This window comes from Nesoenas mayeri (assembly GCF_963082525.1).
Source record: "Nesoenas mayeri genome assembly, chromosome: 3".
Classification (NCBI taxonomy): Eukaryota; Metazoa; Chordata; class Aves; order Columbiformes; family Columbidae; genus Nesoenas; species Nesoenas mayeri.
The window spans coordinates 34,494,378-34,519,093 of record NC_137544.1 but is presented as its reverse complement, the minus strand read 5'-3'; the positions used below and the strand labels follow the sequence as shown (position 1 = coordinate 34,519,093).

Sequence of the window (24,716 nt, the reverse complement as noted above, 5' to 3'; positions counted from 1 at the left end):
GGTGACATGTATGTGTATCTGTCCCTCTCAAATACAGGGAATGCCATCATTCGTATTTCACAGAAAAACTGTTCTGACAGCAGCTCTAATTTCTAGTGTATTTATAGATGTGCTCTGATATTGACTGGAAACCTTGATTATGATACAAGGTACTTGTCAGCATGTATGACTGTTCACCAAAGAGTATTGAGAGAGACTGATGATTGAGCATCAAATCATAGGTTATCCTGGCTTTATTTCCAAGCCTTCTGTTAAAGTTGAGAGTCCAATTTTAAGCTGTTTCTTTAGGATATATATGGGGCTGGGGGCAAAGACCATTAACTGTGCTTCCTCAGTCGTTGTTGAAAATTTTGGTGGTATATTCTGTTGTCAGAAGAAGCTTGTAATACTTTATCTTTTTAGTCAAACATTCACACTTGAAACACACCACCCTCCTGCCCCTTCCCCCCCCGACCCCAGTTTCCCGCAAGTAAATAAAGACTTGCCTGACCTGCAGCTTCTCATCAGACTTTGGCAAAGCTATGTTAAGTAAGAGTGCTGTTTAAAATACTTTTTTTTGTAAGATGTGGAAGCTGTATACCTTGTGGTCCCTTTTCTGGTCCCTGCTTGAGTAGTGGGGTTGGGCAAGGTGACATCCAGAAGTCACAGTATCACAGTATGTTTGGGATTGGAAGGGACCTCAAAAGATCATCTAGTCCAATCCCCCTGCTGGAGCAGGAACGCCTAGGTGAGGTCGCACAGGAACATGTCCAGGCGGATTTTGAATGTCTCCAGCGAAGGAAGTCCGTTCAAATTTCAGTCATTCTGTTACTTGTGGATGACTACCTGTGGTTCTGTTTTTGTTTTATCTATTTTTTTTTCTCCATTCTTGTTTTGACATTGCATTTCCCAGAGCAGTTTGTTACCCTTTGGCATCACTATGGCACAGTATTTATACAGTAACGTTACTTCCATAAAGGAATGATATTTTGGAGGAGTTGTGGGGTGTGGGATACTTTCTTTTTTTCCTCAAGCTTTGAACTACCAAAAGAGAAGAACTCTTCCCAAAACCAAGGAGTAATGCAAAGCACTTCAGTTTTCCAAGGATCCATAATTGTAGTATAAGCATGGAAAAGCTATATTTATAATGCCTATTTGAGAGAAATCTCATCTCTGAATAGAAAGGGGATGTAGATTTTTAGGACTTTTGTTTCTAAAGCAAAGATGAGCATTACAGTCTGGCTGTAATGAAGCTCTGCAAAATACATCTTTTTTATTGTACAGGATACTTGACTAATTTATTTCATTGGGCTTATGTGATTCTGTTCTGTTGTCCGTGTTTCATGATAGTAAGAGGCAGATGGGCTTTAAAACACGTCGCAATTCAGCAGCAGAAGCAAGTTGCTGTAACACTAGCTTTTGTGGCTTCTCTGCTCCAGCAATGAATCTTGAGAGCTTGATGAGAGGTGAGCAACCCCAGAAGGCTGCGGGACAGCAGGCTGTGTGATGGGCTTGGTCTTAGGGCCCATCTGGGCCCTCTGGGTTAGGTCAGAGCAGCTTGGGGAGATCATGTGCTGCTAGTTTGAATCCAGGAGAAGGAATGCTCCAGGTCTCAAAAGCCTTGGCCAGTGTTAAAATAGCGATTGCTGAGCAGTCCCGTCAGAAGTGTCTCTGGTAGCTGTGCTGCCAGTGGTAGCTTCCCCAACTAGAATTCACCAGACAGAAAAACAGAAACACAGTGCTCACTGAACAGAACATAAAGCAGGTTGTGTTGGTTCTGTGTGCTTCAGTGAAAACTGTGATGCAATTGTACAGATTGGCATGCTGGCCTACTCTACTGAACTGTTGCAGTCACACCTGAAAAACATGTATCTTCTGGCAGGAAGGGTAGGAGAAGAGCTCTACCTGCCAGAGTTCTTCATTTTAAGGAAAATTGTTGTGGCTAAAGAAAACCAAATCTTAGTTACTGCTGCTTAGCCAAGTTTTAGTTTTCACAAAAAAGTGTGGTGGTCTTTTCCTCAATGAGAAAATTTAACCTTATGAACCAACTTTGATCATACATGGCAGGAAAGATACTCTCTCTCTTTTCACGGAAAAACAAAACAAAACAAAATGAGAGTAATAGATACAAGCAGTCTTCCCTACTAGAAGGCTTTGGTAATATGAGTACTTTTCTGTGGTTTGCTTTGGTTCTGATTGCTTTATCTCTGGGTCTGTTTTTTTCAACCATATCAGCACCTAACAGGTATCTGAGGCTTCCGTTGTGCAAGAAAGAGAGCGCTGGGCAAGTGTACCTTATTTTGTGGCATCTAGGAATGTGTCCGGAAACTGTTATTTGGTCTGAGCTCAGCTGAAGTTTGAATAAGCATGCCAAAAAAAATAGTCCAAAACTCTTGAAACTGAGATTGTAGCTCTTGATTTTTTGCTGGGGGTTGGGGGACTAATGCAAGATTACACACTTCGTGTTGAGATCAAGTGTTTGCATTATGTATGTTTTACAGGAGGAAAAAAAAATCTCTTTTTGCTGGGATGTAAAATGTTTCTTAATTATAACCTTATTTCATTCTTCTAAGCTTCGTAAGAACTCAGATTCCTTCCAACTGACTCATCCATTTGAACTTTTCCATGCATCACTGCACCATTTAAAGGCCTTTACTTCTAACAGTCATCCGTATATGCTAAGGGATGTATTACTATATGGGCCTGTCTTCTAACAGATCTGACCCCTCAATTGCAAAATAACACACTCTGGAATTCTCTGTAAGAGTCCTCTTTCCTCTGATGACTGTTTTTAGTGTAATTTTGAGCTACAAGCTCTTAGCAGCCTATCAGTAGTTAACTGGTATGTACCGTATAAAGAATGAGGAGTTTTAATAATTAGAACAGAAAATTTTCGTCTTTATCTGGGAAGAAACTTTAATTGTTTCCAGAATATACTGAACTACTTAGTGCTAATGTTCAACTATGCATGTGAATTGTTTTCTTCAGCAGCTCCTTAGTTTTGGACTTGTGGCCTGTTTTGAATTTTGTGATTTTGAAACCTGTATCTTTTTTTTACTGCAAAAGTTGCCTCCTGGAATACTATTATTGAAAAAAATGCTATGTATTAATAAAGTGTATACTTTTTGACTTTTGTGTCTTCACAGAACCATTCTCATGAACATTTACTAGACACTAGCGACTCAAGAAAACAGCAAGCTAATCAGCACACCTACCGTACAAGATACGCAGTAGAAGAAACTGCAAGGCCTGCTGAAGAATTAGAAAATGGACACAGTTCCTCAGATGTAAGATCCTTATTCATGAGCCAAACTTTGTTCCATTTCTGCTCTTTAAGATCCTGCTTCAGTTAATTAGACATTGTTTCTAGTGGAAACTCAGCTAACTTAACTGTGCATTTTCTCTCTTTAAAAAGTGGTGTCGAATTAGGTTCTCACATGCTGTTGTATGTGTTTAGTTTTGCCTAAAAAGTAATTGACAGAAGAGAGAAATACTAATTTGTAAGGGCATTTTTCAAAGTGCAATGTTGAATCTTCCCTATATTTGTAAGCCTAATCAGCGTGTCTCAGATTGAATGAGGAGATGGGATAATACGACTTCCCAAGGTCGTCTCCAGCCTCAAAGATTTTGTGCCTTTTTAGCTACAGTGGAGAAATTAGTAATACAAGTAGTTAAAGTTTCCGCTAGGTTTTTGTTTCATATTGAGAAGATGTGGAAATACTACATAAAAAGAACAGGAAATAATTTTCAAAAAGGTAAGCTAACATTTTAAAATGGAGATTTAGAAGCACTGAGATATCCACTGGCTATATGTTAAAAAAATGTTGTTTTACACTGTGTGTGTCCAGGCGTAGGTATTTGCATTTAATTAAAGTCCATTAATTTAAAGTAACTATCTGCAAACTGAAATAATATATAATACATTTAAAGCCTAGAAGAGTCCTAGTCATATTGTCATGTATTATAACTTTTTTGAGTTCCAAAGAAAATGTTTTCTTTTCCCTTGGCTCCTCTTCTGCACCACCCGTTCTTGTTAGGAAGGGGAAGTTGTTGTTGCCAGTGGTGGAACGTCAGAAGATGATGAAAGAGCGTGGCACAGTGATGGCAGTTCTAGGTAAGTAACATTATACCTTACAGAGAGAAGTCCTGCTGATAAATTTTAAGTAATTTTCTCTGTAACCAGTTAATGAGCAATGACTTAAACTTGAGCACATTTAGAAGAAAATATTAAAAAGGGCTTAAAACTTTATGGATTTAATTTTCAGCTGTATTACTAACTGAAATTTAGGGAAGGTGTCATCCTTGTTTGTCAGAAGCAGAATTGTTTCTGGTTGGTTTTGCAGAAGGGTAATTCTTTGCAAGCACAGGCACACTTCAGGCATGTGGTAGCAGTTTCCTATGACTGTCAGTCTGAGTTGTGTGACTGCCTCTGCTGACCCTTGGCTTGAAGTCAGAGCGCAGAGCTTGAAGTAGTTTCCACACATTCTTTGTTTCTTCTTTAGCAGATTTTTTTTAATAACTTTTGTTCAAAGCTATTCATAGCCAGAAGTCCTGAGAACAGTATCCAGACTTTAACATGTATCATCTTGAACTGACCACCAAGTAAACAGTGGATTTACTTAGAGTGATGCTAGAAGTTAAGCTTCTTGCAAGATGGTCTCAAGGCTTTTGGTTTAGTACCATTTAATTTGTAGAAAGAATTTAGGGGTTTAGGCACTGGTTTTAACTATTAAAGTATTTTAGTTATCTAGACAGTTAACTATAATCTGTCATATGCAGTGACTACTCCAGTGATTATTCCGACTGGACGGCAGATGCAGGAATCAATTTGCAACCACCAAAGAAAATTCCTAAAATTAAAACAAAGAAAGCAGAAAGTAGTTCAGAGGATGAAGAAGGACCTGAAAAACAAAAGAAACAAATTAAAAAGGAAAGGAAAAAGGGCATTGAGGAGAAAGATGGACCATCAACATCACCAAAGAAGAGGAAACCCAAAGAGAGAAAACAAAAGGTTAGAGGTCCTTTGTATATTACAGGATGCTCACTCCTGCTGTCTTAAAAATAATTAGATGAATGATTCAGTTACAACTTCATATTGTCTAATTTGAAAACACATAACTTTCACTCATAACAAATGATAATTACTGACTCTTCTAGGTCAAATGATAGATCACTGTAATGATACAGTTTCTAAATTTGATGTGTTTCACTTAAGGGACACTTATTCTTAATGCCGTTTTTCTCAGACCAAGAAACTTCTGTTCTATGGATGTATTGAGTATTGGTGTAACGTGTACCTGTATTTTTTCAGCTGTACTGCAATTTCTTTTAGGTCTGCACAATCATGTTGTCTTTTTTTTTTCCTATCAGTTTGTTCCATGATGTGTGATATTTGCATTATGCTTGCCACTGTGCTTCCTTCCTGGGGAATTTAACTTCATCAGGGTTTTGTCTGTGTTTTGTTTGCTTTCTAATATAACCTTGTCATTCCAGTTTAGACCAGTATATGGGAATTTTCAGTCATTTTTTTTTATTTTCAATGTATTGTTGTTTTGGAGAGGGTTATTTTGTTTTTAATTAAGTGTTAGATCAGAAAACTTGGTTTCTTCATGCTTTTTTTACAGAGACCAAGAATAATCTGTCTGGTAGGTGCTAATTGCTTTCATAAGCTCATAGCCGCTCTTTTGCTATACCCAAGGAAACAAACTGTATCATCTAAGTAACTAAATAACTGTATTTTGTTTATTTATAAGATTAGGAGTCCTCAGCATTCCTTAAGATCATTATTTCAATATTTTGTTCCTCATTAGAAGGTAGAATGACAAAACAGCTGTTTCAATATGCAGGTTGGCATAATATCAGCTTTACTGTGGATCCTGGGTGCAGCATGCAGGATGTTAGGCATGTCTTATTCTTCAATTAGGGTACTTTCTGTTGATTGTACACAGTCATTTGTTGTAGTGTCAATACTAATAGTATCTTGATGTTTACACAGTCTGAAACCAGAAGAAGGTATGAGATCAGGAAAACAGATGGTGTGGGTTTGTTTTGTTTTTGTTTTTCCAGTGGTCGAAAGCTAGTTTAGCTTTTTATTATAAAATATAGTACTGGCTGACAGCCAACTATTTCCACTTAAATCGAAGCTGACCTGAGTGTTTTTGGGAATTTTGTATCTGCTTTGGTCACAGTTATTGAGATTGCAGGAGGTTTTTGATACAAAAAATGTAAGACTTAGGTATTTCATATTTTTAAAGATGTCTCGTTCCTTTCTTGAATCACAAGGAAATATTAGGCTGATAGGAATACCAGAAAACCATCCCTCTTCCTTGTGCCCCTAGCTAGAATTAATTGTACCTGTTATACCTGACAGCTGCTTGTTTTTGAAGTTCCTTGTGGTAGAGACTCTACCTCCTTACTGGGCAGAGAGCTCACAGCCCTTGCTCTGATAGGAGGTTCTTCCTGATTCCTGAACCTTGAATCAAATTAGGACTTTCCATTGAGGAAAGAAGTTTGACCATCTTTGTAGCCAGGCACAGAATCTGAGAAATTAAGAAAGGAGTTATTTTTCTCTATTAATGATTGGACTGTTGAGATCTTGATGGTGCATCCATTTCTAATCCCTGTCTACTAGAAATCAATCTAAAAACTGATATAGCAGTGAAGAAGGGCAAGAAAGGAGCACCCAGGAAGATCAAAGGGTACCAAATATTTTTTTTTCTTTGGGACAGACACAGAGAGGCTGACTCTTAAAAGGGAGAGAGTTTGGAGGAGATACAATAAAAAGCTTTATTAAAACTATGAATGGTTTAGAAATGAATAAATGAAGTATTTTGTTCCTTATTTTGCTACAGTCAGATGTAACACCCAATGACAGACATGAAACTCAAAAAAAGAGCCCTTTCCTCATGCCACTTCCACCCCCTGAAAGCAAACAAAAACCCCAAACAACCTGAGCATGTAATCAAGTTGTGGAACTAATTACTGAAGATGTAGTAGAGTTTCAGAAATGATTAGACAAATTCACTGAGACTAGTCTCTTCCTGATGATTGAGTTCAGGCTTGGCTTCCAGAGGGTCTTAAACTGGTGATTAATGTGTGAAATTACAACAAGGGAAGATTTTATGTTTAAAGGCTATTTCTTGTTACCTTCCCACAATTTACCAATGACCTAGACCAACTTTGTTTTGGTGCACCACATCAGTTTTTCGTGAGGCAGAGTTGCTTGAATCTGAAGATCTACAAGACGCTTCTATGTTAGTGATTTATTGCAATGGAGAGGATCTGGTTTGATTTTTGTTTGTTTTTGACTGTCTGTATGCTTTTTCCTGTGCTACCCACCGGTGCTCCAGGGCTGCACTCAAAGCAGTTCCCATCCTGGTGAAACCATATTTGAATTAGTGTAATGGAGTCACACTTGGAGGGTCCCATTAGCAGGCTGGGGTGCAGAGTCTTCTATCAGTGACTATATGTAGTAGATTTCTGTACAACTGTCCAAGATTGCTTTCTATATGTGCACAAGATGATGTGAATAATTTCAAAGCAACCTTGCTTGGACGATTGTATGAAAACCTGCTTTTTCTGGCCTATTAGATACAGACCTGCAGTGTGCACCCAGGACCTGCAACTGCAGTGAGCTTTGTTACTTGGAAATATGTTATGTGGATATAACATCTGAAAATGTAATTTTCAGCACATTATAGTAAAAAAGAGGCTGACTCTTCAGCCTCTTTTAGCACATTATAGTAAAAAAGCCAGTAGGTCATGGAGATCTACCCATTTGGGATCATTGCCACATGCTTTACCTCTGTTTATGTTCGTAAATATCTTCCTCCTAATTTTGTGTTCCTTAATTGGAGGCAGCTGTATAGTTGTAATGTCTTATGAGCCAAGTCTACTCTATGAATTTAGTTAAAGAGAATGGCATGTTTCAGTTTTATCTTTTTGGGCATGAGGAGTGTCAATAAATTCAGGCTTTGTTAGAAGAGCCCCAACACCACCACTGCACTTGGGTCATAACAACCAGAGGCAGTGCTACACGCTCAGGGAAGAGTGGCTGGAAAGCTGCCTGGCAGAAAAGGATCTGGGGGTGTTGATTGACAGGCGGCTGAACATGAGCCAGTAGTGTGCCCAGGTGGCCAAAAAGGCCAACAACATCCTGGCTTGTATCAGGAATAGTATGGCCAGCAGGACTAGAGAAGTGATTGTGCCACTGTACCCGGCGCTGGTGATACCGCACCTTGAATCCTGTGTCCACTTTTGGTCCACTTATCATAAGAAGGACATTGAAATACTAGAGAGAGTGCAGAGGAGGATGAGAAAGCTGGTGAAGGGTCTGGAGCACAAATCTCATGAGGAGCAGTTGAGGGAGCTGGGGCTGTTTAGCCTGGAGAAAAGGAGGCTGAGGGGAGACCTTATCATTGTCTACAACTACCTGAAAGGAGGTTGTAGCATGGAGGGTGTTGGTCTCTTCTCCCAAGTAGCAAGTGATAGGACAGGAGGAAATGGCCTCAAGGTGTGCCAGGGAGGTTTAGATTGGATATTAGGAAAAATTCTTCATGGAAAGGATTGTCAGGCATTGGAACAGTCTGCCCAGGAAAGTTGTGGAGTCACCACACCTGGAGGTGTTTAAAAGACATTTAGACGAGGTGCTTACGGACATGGTTTAGTGCTAAGAGTTAGGTTAGGTTATGGTTGGACTCGATGATCCTGAGGGTCTCTTCCAACTGAAATGATTCTATGATTCTAAAACCCAACAAACTAGAAAAACACACTTAGTTTTTCAGATTATTAATGTTTTTGGTCTTGGTGATGTTGTAAGCTGTTAAGTAAGATTTATTTTCACACTGGCAATGATTTTCTTTTTACATTAAATATACTTAAGAAATAGCAGTTGATTTTAATAGAACACTTCTTAAAATAAAAGGGTTCCCCAGTTGTTGGTTTATTTATATTAATCTTCTGTGTGCATTTTCTTCAGAGGCTGGCTGTAGGAGTTCTGGCAGAAAATGGTTTGACACTGGAAGAATGGCTGCCGTCAGCATGGATTACAGACACTGTTCCTCGTCGGTGCCCATTTGTGCCACAGATGGGGGATGAGGTATTGTAGTTTTTCTTCCTCTGTGTTCTTGCTTATTTCAGCTTTTTTTTTTGGCCTTTTTTATATTAATCTCTGCATTTTTTTCCAGAGACTTATTATCAGAATATTTTGGATTTTCTTCAAAACATTCTTTGATCTGGCTAAAATTTGCTTTCACTTCCTTTAATCTTTCTCATACTTAAATATTCTGTATAGTGTTTCTTTGATTGTTTTTTATTCCATGCTGTTGAGGTAATATTCCTTCTCGTACTGTGTTCAGTGTGTTGATTTCTTTATGACAGGTGTATACAAGCTGTATGAGATGCTTTACTTAGTGAAACTAGTCCTTAGTTGTGGAGCTTCTTGTATGCTGAAGAAGAGGTGAAAAATCAAATAGGAATTTAAGTTGCTTGGAAAACTTCAGTTTAGGACTGGAAGTAAAAACCAGGAAATAAACCTCTTGGGGGCAAGGTGTATGTTTGGTTTGGTTGGTTCATGATTTTTAATTCATGTATTCTGAACTAAAACTAATATTGTCCTTTTCACTTATGTTTCTGGTATCAGAAAATTTGTTCTGGTCTCTTACAACAGAAAACCACAGAAGTTTTGTATATATGTATTTTTAGATGAATTAGACTGTAAACACTTTGTAAACATGGCCCAGATAAAATACAGTAGCAAAGGGACACCTACCAGTTTTTACTGTGGAAGGTATAGCATGTGAACATTACAGTGAATTGCATGACTAAGTAGTATCAGATAGAAGGCAATCTTGAAAATCAGAGTCTGTGCGTGTTACCTAAAATCCCCTCAGGTTAAAATAAGAGGAAATAGCTGGCTTGTGCTGTAATGTGTCGTGCATTGGTTCTTCAGGTAGCAGTGCATTTCTGAGGTGCTAAATGGAGTTCTTGTACAGCTCACACCTTCAGAATGCAGTTGGAGAAATATTTGACGTGGTGGCAAATTCGATTAACTTTGGTCCTGAGCTAGAGCTGTTTGTAGGCACCACCTTAGAAATGGAATCAGGAGCAGAGGTTGCTTGTGCCAGCAGTTCTGCTTTTACTGGATCACTTCATTAATGCACTTCACAGGACAGCTATGCAAAAATTAAATCAGCATTGCTAATAAGAGAGGAAAGGAACACTTCAAGTTGAGAGTTGCAACTGGAGAAAATGCTTATGTATTTATGCCCTCCAGCAAGCATGTTTTGGAGGCTGCTGTTCAAAAGATCAAGTCCGAATAAATATATTTGGTGCCTGATACCATCTGGATACAGTGAAGCAGCCAAGGATTTATCTGTACCCTATTACTCAGAAGACTTTAACATCGTATCGGTTTAGTAAGATAAACCCTTGTGTTTGGTTTGTGGCACCTGCTGAACAGCTTGTGCAGTGTGTACTAGGAATATCTAACTAGACTACATCCTTTTGCTGAAAAATGCTTTGTATTGGTGGACAGGAAATTTCCTGTCTTGTGTCTAGAAAGCAGGAGTAGTTGCACCACTGGAGAGTACCTTTGTAATAAAACAGCTCTGTCTAAAACTCCATCTCTGATACTCACCCTCCCCAGATTTGCTTAAGATGTGAAAAGAAGCTATTTATCTAGAAAGTTACTTTTGAGATCCACAGAAATAGAAGATCAGTTTAATTAGAGAAATAGAATGAGAAGAGGTTTCATGTGGCCTTTGAACATTATGGTGTATAGTTGGTATGTTTTACAAAATTTGGGAGGAGAGATATTTCAAATTTGTTCTCTTGCAGCTGTACAAACAAGAAAGAAAAACCCAGTACTGCTACATTTAGTTACACTCGGTGCGTAAGAATAGCACATACCATCCTTTTTCCCTTTCTGAATATTGCCATTTACAGACCTTTGTCATGTGTCTTGAGGAACAGTGGAAACACATCAGAGAGATGGGACTGAATTTCCCTGTCTGGTTATTGAAATACAATGCATATTCACTAGAGGATTCGGCCATCAACACAATAAAGAACCCTTTTGTCTGGGTACATAAACATGCAGAAGAAGGAATTTATCAAGACTAAAAATATAAATTCTAGGAAAAAGGCATAAATTATTTTTTCACAGATATCTTTCTAATTTGTTCTTCTGACAGAGGATGTAATGCTTAGAGCCATTTACAAAATAAAAATGTGTCACTTCTGTAAACAGTGGGTTGAATTTTCAGGTAGAGGTTTAGCAGAAGCAGTAAGTGTAGGAGGAATTGTTTAATTGTTTGTAGCCTGTGCCACTAAGTGGAAATTTTTTTTTTTTTTTTGATTCCCTGGAAGGTACAGGAAACACTTGTCACAATGTTGAAAGTGTAATTGAAATTGACATTATTTTAGATCTGTCTCTCAGTAGCCCTGATTCCTTTTCCTGCCAGTTGGATTCTGACAGGGCACAGGAGATTCTCACTGCTTTCATGCCCTCTGTAACTACTGTGTGTTTTTTCCCTACAAGGATATTGCGCTCATAGAATACTCCGAAAAACAAGAGTTTAAAAAATTGTACTGAGTCCTTCTCCATTTAAAAAAACAAAAGCACCATGTGACATTAAGGAAGTTCAGTAACTGTTAATGTAGAAACTTGACAGACACTTGTTTGTGGTGTTTTGTGATACAACAATTTTGGAAAGCACATGACAATACAAATATTAGTGTATTTATTTGTATAAATGTAGTTTAAAACTTACTGAGGGCTTTTCACTCTGCTTTTTTTGTTGTGTTATATGTTTACATTTAAGCCATTGTTCCCTATTTCTATTTGATAAAAATCCTATGTTTATGGTGTGGGGCACTTTCAGAAGTGTGGGTGTTTTTTTTTATTGTTTTTTTGTTTTTAATTTGGAATGTATTGTACCTGGGATATAGTTGTTCATCAGATATTTGTTCTAATTAGTTTGAGGAACCTCTGTTTTGCATTTCAGATGCATTCCTTGAATATGTTTAAGGTTTTCAGCTTAGTGCTTCATTACTGTGATGGTTTATAATTAAAACATTCATCCACATGGTGTCATATATGACAGGATCTCAGTAAAATAATAGGCTCTGGTTGTCTGAACCATGGAAATTTATAGTGGAAGGATTTGAAAAACAATTTAATAAGCACTTGGAATGTCTGTTTTCAGTTTGTTCATGTCTTTGTTGGGCTGTTTGTTCACTGGTATAGAAGCAAACACCAAAATCTTAGCAGAACAGTAACAAGCAGCTGAATTTTTCTTCTAGGATATATTTCTTGTTCCAAGAGGACATAATTAGCCTGATAATGAATTTATTGATACTTGATTGTCATCTCAGGGCTGTTCTACAGTGATAAATAACTGGATGGATTAGTGGACTTCATGTTGCTGTCTTTGAATTGTTCTATAGTACGATGATAAATAGATGCTTTTGTTACTGATTTCATTTTGTCCTCACGTGTAATTTAGAATATTTTGCTCAAAGGGAAAGCAGTGTTCTGAATCTTTCCTATTTTTCTGTAAATGTTTCTATGATACCTACTTAGTTTTCCATCACTTAATTTTTTGAAAACCTGTAAGTCTTGCAGAAAAACAATGGGAAAAAAGTTGATGATAAAACAGAAAGTACAAACATTGTATGGCAGTGATAGACTAGCATTTCAGCTCCTCAGAGTCTTTTAGATAACTGTCACATTTCACTTTTAGGTCTACTATTTCCGACAAGGTCATGAAGCGTACGTTGTAATGGCTAAGAAGAACAAAATATATAGTATTAATCCCAAGAAACAACCGTGGCATAAAATGGAATTACGGGTATGACTTCTTTTTCATTTTTGTTTGTATCTTAAAAACAGTTTGGAAACTAACTGAAAAAAGTATCCTTAATACAGATGTTTCTAATGTCATGCTCATAGTAATTCACGATAAGGAAGAAAAGTTATCTTAATAAATAGTCAAATGCTATCAGACCTTAAACTGTACTTCTTTTTGCATCTGTTTGGGCTGATGAGATGGTTACACTTCATAGCAAAGTATTTTTCAAACAAGTTATGTTGTGAAATAATAGCTTGTTTTGAAAGACTAAAGTTCAGATACCTGATTTTGATGGTTCTGGCAGAAGTCTCGTTGTTTCAGTATACTCATATTTTCATGTTTCAGAAAGTTGTTATAGTGTTCCTAACCTCAGTCGTGGTATGTAACATTCTGTTTCTTCCAGGAGCAAGAGCTGATGAAAATAGTTGGGATTAAGTATGAAGTGGGCTTGCCTACTCTCTGCTGTCTTAAACTGGCTTTTCTTGACCCTGATACGGGTAAACTAACTGGAGGATCATTCACCATGAAGTAAGGAAAGAAATATTATATTCAAATTAGGGAATTTCTTGCAGGAATGTGATGTTTAAAGTTAAAAGATATCATTAATATCATGACTTTGCTTTTGAGGTGTTGAGTTTGAAATAATAATTTTTATTTAAGTGCTTTACTTTGTGCTTTTGCTGTTTTATCTCTTAATAGTTGTGTGTTCTGTTGTAATTAGGTACCATGATATGCCAGATGTCATAGACTTCCTCGTCTTGAGGCAGCAGTTTGATGATGCAAAACACAGGCGATGGAACATAGGTGAGTTGTGGGGATTTTTTTGGTGTGACTTTTCTGCTTATCTTTCTAAGTGTTTACCTATTTTCATGGTAACTTTTTAAAAAGTAGATAATGGTAAATAAAATTCTAGTACTGTGCTGAAAATGGAGAACAAACTCTCTCCATATGGGATGTGGAGTCCTACTTTGTCCTTGACTGAATCTACAACAAGCAAACAAAATACTGAAGGTGATTTGTAGAAGAAAGTGCAAAGAAAATCTCGGTTGTGTGTTTGCAGAGAGGAATTAATACTTTTTAGAAATATGGTGTTTATTAGTAACTGATAATTTATTGCAGCTTACATATTGGTTGTCTTTTTGTTTGTTTGTTTGAGGGTCTTCTTACAACTTCATTGTTATTAGAATTTTTTTTAATTATTGTGATTATTTTTTTTTTTTCCACTTTGTGGAATTTCTTCTGGAAATACAGAAACACCTTCTCCACCATTTGAAATACCCTTCTGATATCTCTATACTTGTTTTATTTCTGTTCTAAACCCCATATAGTTTAGCTTCATTGAAGTGTATATAACTATAGTTCACTGCTGTGTGATGTGGGAATGTTTTTAATTCATTTTACTTTGCCCATGCTGAGTTATTTCCAAGTGTTGGATACTGGAGAATGTCCATGACAGGCATATCCTCCAGTCAGGTCCATTTCCTAGTCATCTTTTCTATATGATGACAAAGATCATCTTTCAAAAATGAAATCTAACCTGAGGGAGAAAGCTGCATTGCAGCAAAATGATCCTCTAAGTTGTTTTTGTTTTGTTTTTTTTTTCCGGAGGTCAGGAAGTGTGTATGTTCTCATTCGATTGTCCCTGATACTTAAAAGGTTAAACAAGTATTACTGATCCTTCTGTTCCCCTAAGAGAGACATTTGTATATCATACTGTATTTACAGAACGATAGGTACTGTTAAGTCCTTTCCAGTGTAGCAATATATTCTGTGAAGTGACGTGGTCCTGAAAGTGAGATGTTGGTAGCCTTCCTTTTTTTTTAAAGCAGATCTCATTGTTAAACACATTTTCTGTGAAGTAGCAGTGAGTACTGTAACAACTCAGTTTGTGCAGTTCTTCCATTCAGGAGCCGTGGCTGGCACGTGCACAGCTGATGTGCCAGCATTTCTTGCTGCTTCGAGGAAAGCATCATATCACAGAATGTTAAGGCTTAGAAGGGACCTCAAAATATCATCTAGTCCAATCCCCCTGCCAGAGCAGGAACACTTAGATGAGGCTACACAGGAATGTGTCCAGGTGGGTTTTGAGTGTCTCCAGAGTAGGAGACTTCACAAGCCCCCTGGGCAGCCTGTTCCAGTGTTCTGTTACCCTCACTGAGAAGAGTATATTTATATATATATATACCCTTTATATATTTGTAAACATTAATGAGGTCACCCCTCAGTCTCCTCTTCTCCAAGCTAAAGAGACCCAGCTCCCTCAGCCTTTCCTCATAAAGGAGGTGCTCCACTCCCTTAATCATCTTCGTAGCTCTAAGCTGAACTCTCTCCAGCAGTTCCCTGTCCTTCTTGAACTGAGGGGCCCAGAACTGGACACAATATTCCAGATGCGGTCTCACCAGGGCAGAGTAGAGGGGAAGGAGGACCTCTCTGGACCTACTAACCACCCCCCTTTTTAATACACCCCAGGATGCCATTGGCCTTCCTGGCCACAAGGGCACAGCGCTGGCTCATGGTCATCCTGCTGTCCACCAGGACCCTCAGGTCCCTTTCCCCTACATTGCTATGCAAAAACATGATGGGTTATCTGATTACCTATGTAGAAACAAGTGATACGACATATATTTCTGTAAATATGCTGCCTCCTTAGTCTGTATTTGCTGTTTTCCAAGTGCTATAGTCTCCTAAGTCTGTTGTAGCTAAGTAACCTGAAGAAGTGGCACAGCTGGATGTTAAAAACTGGTTTTTAAATTGTTCCCTGCCTGACTTTTTGGCCAGGAAAGAATTGAGCTCTTGTCCTTTGATGTACATCATTATATCCTTGCTTAGGATGTGTGTGCCTTTAGCAATAGATGTATAAATTACATGATGCCATATTAATAAGTTTTGTATCACCTCATGCTTTACTTTACATTGTCCGAAAAGACAGCTAGTCTTCAGTTCTGTAGGGAACGTGGTAAAGACCCGAGGCTTGTGATTCAATAGGTAATGTAAACCTTGATATCTTCTTTAAAGATCATTTCAGTTTAAAGATCAGATTAAAGATTGGTCAACATCTAATAACATGTCACTGAGCTTTGCTCTTTCCGATGGTTATGGATCTGTGGTCTTGTCCTCCTCTGCCATGCCGTACACATTTTCCCACAAGATCATGGCAGCAGGAAAACAATGACTACTGTACCTTGTATGTAAACAGCCTGGCTAGAGGTCACATCAGCTGTCGTGATAGAAATCCAGGAGTAGAGGAGGGACTTGTCAAGTGTCACCATTGCTGTTCTCAAAACTATGAGTGCAGATAGTTTCCTGGACCGGCAACTGTATTTCTAGACGCTTGTCATATAGAAGGCACTGGAGCTACACGAAAAGTATCAAAAGTACCAGACCCTCTTATCAAGCCTTCAGCGTAAGTAATGTGAGTTTCAGGCTGATAGTGTCTAATGCCAGCTTGTAACTCTGGCAAGTGTGTATTAGACTTTGTTCTTCAGTTCCTCTTTTGGGTGGTAAAAATAGTGGTAAAATAGTCTCTTTCTTTGAGACAGTATGGAATGCTGAAGCAGAGATAGCAAAGACACTACTGTTAAAAATGTTACAGCTCTTCCAGGAGCCTTCTAGAGTGCTGCCCTGCTCTCTGCATTGTCACTTGGAATATTGTACTGGTGTACGCTTATGTACTTGGAACAAATCATTCGGTGTTTTGTTGCACTGTGGGACACAGTATAAAAATGTTCTTTGAAAGCAGATGGTATTTTCTGACAGGATAAGGAGAAATGCCTTAGAACTGTATGTGAAACTGTTCCTGAGTATCTAACTATGTGAATCTGGGATCCCCAAGATTTATCTGACATGCTCGTGTCTTCCAAATTTCACCATCGCTCTTTGTCAACAAACAGGTTGTTTGGTTTTTTTTTCATGTCAAGCAGTTGCTGGTTTGTCTTCTCAGGAACTACTGTTATTTCCTTTTCTTATTTCTCTATGATTTCTGGCATTTAGCCTACAAATCGATATTTTTCTAGCTACTATTTGGAGAGTCACTGGATATTAAATTTTCAGACTCCACTTTTAAGTCATTAAAATGTTGATCTTGAACCAGTAACAGTCCTTGGTGGTTTTGGTGTGAGGTGTTTGCTTTTGGTTTTGTTGTTGGGCTTTTTTTGTTTTGGGGGGGTGGGGGGCAGTTTGTCGTGTGCTTTTGTTGTTAGGGGTTGATTTTTTTTTTTTTAATTATTAATATTAAAGTATATTAATGTGTAATCCTTTCAGAAAGAACAAATGTAAAGTTCGAGAAGTGACAGGTTCTTATTTCTACCCAGATTTTTATTCTATATCTTTGTCTTATTATAGTTTAACTGCAAGATTAACACTTGTGTTAAAAGTTATTCCAGTAGGATTCCTGCAGTTTTAGCTGTATGTCTCAGACAGGTGTGCATACTTGTCTCTTACATAGCAACCACTTTAAGTTCAATACATATTTTGTATTTTCATCAGGCTGATGTTTTCTAGTAATAACACAGTTCTGGAAAATTATGCTAAGTCCTTCTAATAAGAATTTTTGTGCTGCTGTCGACATAGATGAGGTGACACAGATGACATTGGAAAAGAGTGATTCAGGAGGTGGTTCTGTGGGCATTTTCAGTCGTGTTTTCTGCTGTGGTGTTCTGTCCACAGGAATGCTGCAGCTCTTGAGAAATCGGGAGTGGCTGCCAGCACACACTCCTTTCCGTGGTTTTGATCTGCTTGATATTGAGCCCTATGAAGGCACCCACAGTTGGATTGATGCCCCTTTTCTTTTTTTTTTTTTTTTAAATGATCACTAGGGAATGCCATCTTGAGAGATTGTACTTCAAGACCTCTTCAGAATTATTTATTCCTTTAAAATAAAGCATCAGCCCTTATTTACATTTTTGATCTTGCATTTCAGATATTTCTGATATACTTGGTTCTATTACATTTAGCACAATTGGGACTATTAATAGAAGCTTTGTAATTGTCCTAGAATTACTTGCAATCCATTATTTTTTTAAAAAAAAGTGCCATAAAGAAAGCAGAACATTTTTTAGAAGATATTTACTCCCTATTAATTGAGATAACTGCAGCAAACATTTGGGCAGCATGAGGATGTACTGAAATGGAACTAACTACAGCAGTTGAGAATTTGTAAGTGTGTAATCAAACCCCATGAAAACAAACATGCAGTTTGTGGAATCTCAGACTTATATTACATTTGTTCTCGTATTGAGCGAGCTGAATACTTTACTAAAAATTTTTTCTAAATTCTCTGGCATGTGTTAGAAAATGTTAGAATTTATGATGGCGTGTAATACACATATTCTCATGTGTAATATTTTTAATAACGCTTCTGACCTTTTTTCTCAGGTAGGCAAATGCTTTGCAATAGTGAAACCATTTCAAGTCACAGTTTAAATTACTTTGCTAACCTTTTGAAGAAGCTTTAATAAATTTTATTCTTTTATCAGTCAGATTGCCTCTGTAGTAAAGGGAATGAACCTCTGAGTTACATTTGTGTAGCTGAAAAAGCACTTCAGAAACAGAGGAGTTGCTTGGCAGCATGTAAAATATTGCCTTTACAGAAGTGTCACAATGTTCACTTTACTGTAGTTTTTAATGCAAGTAGATTTCAGTTTTAAAGTTATTGCATTGAAATGTCTTACCTTATACATGAAAATAATAAATAAATTCATATATAAAGAACATGTGGATGGATTTGCCAATCATTAATTGTTTTTTAACATCATTTTAACATCTATTTTTGTTTAAAGGCAACCTTCAGAAATAATTTAATAATTTTCTTTTAAACTGGGTGTAACTCATGTTTGCCTGTTGATGCTACAAGTGTGCAAAAGGATTTCTGTGTTCAAAATCAAGCCAAATGTATCTAAAACCTGCTTTTCCTGAGAGGAGTAGGATGCCTTGCATTGATGAAATTATTTTGTGTTCTTATCTAGGTGATCGTTTCAGGTCAGTGATAGATGATGCTTGGTGGTTTGGAACAATTGAAAGCCAGGAACCTCTTCAGCCTGATTATCCTGATAGCTTATTTCAGTGCTACAATGTCTGGTGAGCAAATTTATCTTCAATCTTTTGTTTTTAACTAGTTATTTCATTTGAAGTACTGACTGAGCAACTTGCTGTTATTAAATTCAGTCTTGCATCTCACCGTACCAGTTTATTAGAATACTCTGTGGTATATAAATAAGCTGCATTACAAACATTAAATAATTACATTGTTGAAGCAATATTAGTAGATAATGTAAATGTGGTTATTTTAAAGCTGGGACAATGGTGACACTGAGAAGATGAGCCCTTGGGACATGGAGCTGATACCAAGTAATGGTATGGTACATTAATAATATAATTTGCTTTAAGGGTGTATTTAAAGAAGAAAAAAAGTTGTATGGTTTTACCTCAATAATCGTGTTTCTCTTGGGAAGTAGGGGGAAGGCCCATAAACCAGTTGCATATGAACATCCTTAAATCAATTATTAAACTAAAAGCAGATCATGATAAATGAACTGTGAAAAAACATACAGCCATACTTAGACAAACTAGTGTATGCTGAAAATAGACAGAAAAGTTACAAGAACTTAGAAGAGATCATAGAATCACAGAATAGTTTGGGTTGGAAGGACCTTCACAGGTCATCTAGCCCAGCCCCCTGCAATGAGCAGGAACATCTTCAACTAGATCAGGTTGCTCAGGGCCACATCCAGCCTGGCCTGGAATATTTCCAGGGAAGGGGCATCTACACCTCTCTGGGCAACCTGTGCCAGTGTTTCACCACCCTCATTGTAAAAAATTTCTTCCTCATGTCTAGTCTGGATCTCCCCTTCTTTAGTTTAAAACCATTGCCCTTTGTCCTGTCATAACAGGCTAAATGACTATGCCCATCTTTCTCACAGGCCCCTTTTAAGTACTGAATGGCCACAATAAGGTCTCCCCTGAGCCTTCTCTTCTCCAGGCTGAACAACCCCAACTCTCTCAGCCTGTCTTCATAGCAGAGATGTTCCATCCCTCTGATCATTTTTGTGGCCTACACTGATCCCTCTCCAACAGGTCCATGTCTCTCCTGTACTGAGGGCTCCAGAGCTGGACACAGGACTCCAGGTGGGGTCTCAGCAGAGCAGAGCAGAGGGGCAGAATCACCTCTCTCAGTCTACTGGTCACGTACCCTTTGATGCAGCCCAAGATACGATTCGCTTTCTGGGCTGCAAGCACACATTACCGGCTCATGTCCAGTCTTTCATCCACCAGTAGCCCCAAGTCCCTCCCTGCAGGGCTGCTCTCAGTCCTTCATTCCCCAGCCTGTATTCCTGCTGGGGATTGCCCTGACCCAGGTCAGGACCTTGCACTTGGCCTTGTTGAACCTCCTGATGGCCCTTTTAATTTGCTTCCTTGGGAGCTCTGGTTTTAGCATTTGAACTCATAAAACTGATGAAGTAAAGCTACTGTCTGGAGAATGTTTTAGTGTCAATATCTTAAACTCCATCTGAAAATCATCTATTATTCATTACCAAAATCATTTATTAACAAGAATTCTGGGGTAAAAAAACCAAACCGAACAAAACCCCACAACAGCAAAACACAACCACAACAGTCTTTAACTGATAAAGGAGTGTCTTACTTGGTTCTAAAATAAATTCTACAATTAGCTATATGGTAGAGGATAAATTTTTTTTCATGAAGGACTTTACACCAAAATTCATTGTAAGGATTTAAATTTAACAGAACAATGTACCAGAAGGATACTGGATGCATCCAACATGTCTTTGAGCAAATCAAGAATTATGCATTATGTTGTTACATATCTTTGAATTATAGGGATGTATATTACACAAGATACAGAGATTTATGTTTTATTTAGTTTTCGTGTTACATTCTAGCTGTATTTCCAGAAGAACTGGGAACTAGTGTACCTTTAACAGATGAAGAACGTAGAACGCTGCTCTACAAACCTCTGGATGGAGAGTGGGGCTCCAGGACACGAGATGAGGAGTGTGACAGAATTATTGCAGGGATAAACCAACTCATGACTCTAGGTAAATCATGAATAATGTTGGGAACATTTTTGTGTTATATTTTTCAGGCTGTGCTCATGGTACTTCTGAAATTACCAAAATGCATGTGATAAAATACACCCTTTTACCTCTTAAATTGAAGAAAACTTTCTCACCACACATGTAGTGGGTACACAAAAAAACTACATTTTTCTCCTGTTTTCAAAGGACACTGTTGCTTTTTGGTAGATAATTTGATATGTCAGGGGTTTGGGTTTTACATGCTAAAACCTTGATTTTTTTGCTTTAGCTACTGGAATCCCTTGTTGGGGTTAAAATTGCAAACTTTATGATAAACAGAATATTAACTATATTACAGGCAGATATGTTAAAAAAAATGTTATATAATTACTCAGAGAATGAATACCTATATGTTGATTTCCCCTATGTTAACCTTTTCTAGTTCCCATTTTCTCCCCTACATTTTCTTGGTTGTGCAAAATGTTGAGGAAATGGCAAAATGTTGAGGATAAAATAATTGATTGACTTATGAACAGCCACTTGCTATTTGATTGTAGAGCAATTACTCTTTCCAGGCAGCTTCTGAAAAGGTAATTGTTAAAACATTTGACATATAGCTGCAACATTTACGTGATGAAAGATGTGTGTCTGAGATGGAGATCCATTAGTGAAATACAGGCTGAATTGTAAGTCTTCCGTATATTTTTTTGACGAGCGAAGTGTGTCAGTCAGCACTCTTAGTTTTTTGGGTATCAGTGGTCATAATTTGTATAGATAAGTTGTCACAGACAAGTTTCTTCAACTGATTTTTGAAGTCCCTGAAGCAAGGTAAGACACATTTAGAAAAAGCCTGAAAACTTAACTCTTGAAATACTTCTGATACCTAAATGTATCACATGATGACTTCTCTGGTTACACACTACATAAAAAGCTTCCCTTTGCTTCCAAAAGAAAGGAAATATCCATATGGTGTAGTAATACAATTTACAGATTTAAATTAAAAAACTTGTGAGAAAATGAAATTTTAGTTGTTGTCACTGTGTTGTCAGAGAGTAATGGTTTTACATTTAGCATTATGTTGTATGGCATACTGCTTAGTTTGGGTTTCAACTATGGCATATGTGGTGCGTATTTGTACAAAGTAGCATTTGCTAGAACATTCATAAGAGTAAGTAAACAGCTTTTAGAAGAAGAGCAGTCTGTTTAACAACAACGTATTTTCTGTTTTTAAAGACTTCGGAGAGACACTTCGAAGGGGTTTTATGTTTTTTGTATTACTGTATTTGCTCTTGACATGTGAAATATAGGCATGATGTGTCTAGGAACTTGTGATGCTTCTGAGCACAGGAGGAGAAAAGCAAGTTTGTGTAGGTGCACAGATTTAAATTGCTCAGCAGTCTTCTAGCATTGTGGTGGGTTGGTTTTAGAAGGCTTCTTTGCTCTGAGGTAGGGACGGGAGGTTGTGTTTGTATTTTATTTTTAGTCTGGATTTTGCCTGTATTTTAATGACGTTGAAATGGTACTCTAAGTCTTATGGTAAGAATCTAATGATTGCTTTGCTTAAAGATGAGAGTGGCAATATAAAACCAAATGAATTGAGCCTGTGTTGTAAATAACAGTACTGAATTGCATATCTTCAGATATGTATAATTTATATGTATAAGTCTCCTTTTCAAAGGTGTGTATTTTGCAGACACTCGCCTGTCTCTGAGAAGTGTGGTGCTTCATGCACAACAGAATGGGTAGTCACAGCAGTGATTATATTGGCAGCATACATCTCACCTAACATTTTTATGAGTAAAAATACCAAAAATTGTTCAGAGTATCTAGCGTAGTTATTTGTGTTATTTTGGGGAAAGTGCTATGTGTTTCAGAAGAAATGGCATATCTTGTGGCAGGGGTGGAATCTTGAAGCTGCTATAAGCTTTTTGTGGTATATAACTTAGATTTTTTTTTTTTTAATTTTATTTTTTTTTTTAATTCTATCTAGATATTGCTTCTGCATTTGTGGCACCTGTGGATCTTCAAGCTTACCCAATGTATTGCACTGTTGTCGCATATCCCACAGACCTCAGTACCATTAAACAAAGACTGGAGAGCAGATTTTACAGGTTAGATCCAAGTCTCCTAAATTATTTGCCTTGAGATCCTAAATTGTTGGGCAGCAACAAAAATAAGCTTTATCTTTTTGACATTGTTTTGATGTTTTCCTAAACTATGTTTGTAATTGCTACTTTTTGCTGTATATATTATCACTTTAGAAGTATGATCTTTTAAATTCCCTCTGTTTCCTTTGGTTCTCGGGATGTTTCTGGTTTGAAAATCAGTGTTCGTGTAATACTTGTTTTGAATAAACATGGATAGCATTTTGTTTCGGGACAGATTTCAGAGTTAATTTTTAGTGCTTTTGTGTACTAACTGAAGATTGAATTCTAAACTAAAATAACTTTTTCATGTTCAAAGATATCCCTGTTTTTTATACACTATAATTTAATAATGCACGTTTATTGTTACATGTTTATTGTGTAATTCAAGATAATCCAACTTTGACTTCTGTAATGTACTGCTTTGAAATTAGAGTTGGTGAGGACTTTTCACTGCATTTTGTTTCTCTTGTCAAAAGAGTAAGCAGTTACTTTTTGTAATCAGCCTATCTTATTCCATAAATCTGTTTTTATTAGTTTGTAGTATTGCCAAGGCCCAGTTAGATAACGAGCAGCCACCTTCTATTGTGTTTTCCAGTGAAAATGTTTTCTTTACCTGCAGAAGCAGGAGGGACTGTTCAGATCACTTGTAATTTTGGTAGCTTTTCATGAGGCATTTTTTCCTCTTCTGATCCAGGAATCTTAGCATGTCCATATGTTTTTTAAAAATTCAAAACAAGGTAAATATGGTCTTTCCCAGTCACTGCTGAACCTGTAAACATGATTAAATTCCATCTAAACGCTTATGCTACACTAAGCATTTTAAGTGATTTTCCAGTTCACTCTAGGAAACACTTGTGCAGCATTTCTTTTTCATCATGTTTTGCTAGTATGAAGGTAGAAAACTCTATATATTTCTAACTTCCATGCTGTCAGAGTTTTTATTTTAAATAGAATATATTTTCTTCTTTATTGCCCCTTTTTTTTGTTTGTTTAGATTTGGGGTTAATGGTTTGGTTTTTTTGTTATTTTTGCTTTTGTACGTAATTTTTTCATAATGTTGTGGCTATTCTATACTTAAGTCATTAAATCATAGCTATGGAAGGAAATCTGATCATTGTCTATCTGTCAGAAAAAATGTATACTCTTAATTTTTATTAGTATTTTGTTAATCCTCAGCTGTGACTTAAGAGGAGGTGATATAGGAGGGATTATGTATATCATAAAGGAATAATAAAAGCTGAGGCATCACAACTGAATTTGCCTGAGGGGCATTGGCAGTATATTCTTAAAGCCTTTTGTATAAATTACTGCAGGACATAAAGTGAGAGCGGGAGGCCTGAGGAAGCTGCCTTCTGCTGGTCACACAGGAAACATACACAAGTGTGCATGTTTTCCGATTTAATGTAAAAAAAATTATAGGTGGGGTAATACGTTGGAAGAAGGTTGTAAGGCTTTTTCTTCTGTTTCGTATACAAATTCGTATTTGTTTTTCTTCCCCCTCCCCTCTTACTTCTCACACACAGGCGCCTTTCTTCATTAATGTGGGAAGTCCGGTACATAGAACATAACACTCGCACATTTAATGAACCTGGAAGTCCTATTGTCAAATCTGCCAAATTTGTCACAGATCTCCTGCTGCACTTCATAAAGTGAGTAGCTTAGTAGGTCTGTTGTTATTCCTGTCTCTTACAAAGGTATTTAATCTT

General features: G+C 37.3%; 1 protein-coding gene across 3 annotated transcripts in view; it reads left to right on the top strand.

Annotated features, from left to right (window-relative positions):
• The window catches only part of PHIP (PHIP subunit of CUL4-Ring ligase complex), a 106,605-nt gene that overhangs the window by 69,216 nt on the left and 12,673 nt on the right, over positions 1–24,716 (top strand). For all 3 annotated transcript variants that reach the window (XM_080341252.1, XM_080341251.1, XM_080341250.1), the window contains exons 21-32: positions 3,126–3,266; positions 4,017–4,093; positions 4,759–4,990; positions 8,957–9,076; positions 12,723–12,830; positions 13,234–13,358; positions 13,552–13,634; positions 18,794–18,905; positions 19,120–19,181; positions 20,729–20,884; positions 22,854–22,974; positions 24,534–24,659. In XM_080341252.1, coding sequence (XP_080197378.1) covers positions 3,126–3,266; positions 4,017–4,093; positions 4,759–4,990; positions 8,957–9,076; positions 12,723–12,830; positions 13,234–13,358; positions 13,552–13,634; positions 18,794–18,905; positions 19,120–19,181; positions 20,729–20,884; positions 22,854–22,974; positions 24,534–24,659 — 1,463 coding nt within the window. The remainder of the gene's footprint in view (positions 1–3,125; positions 3,267–4,016; positions 4,094–4,758; positions 4,991–8,956; positions 9,077–12,722; positions 12,831–13,233; positions 13,359–13,551; positions 13,635–18,793; positions 18,906–19,119; positions 19,182–20,728; positions 20,885–22,853; positions 22,975–24,533; positions 24,660–24,716) is intronic.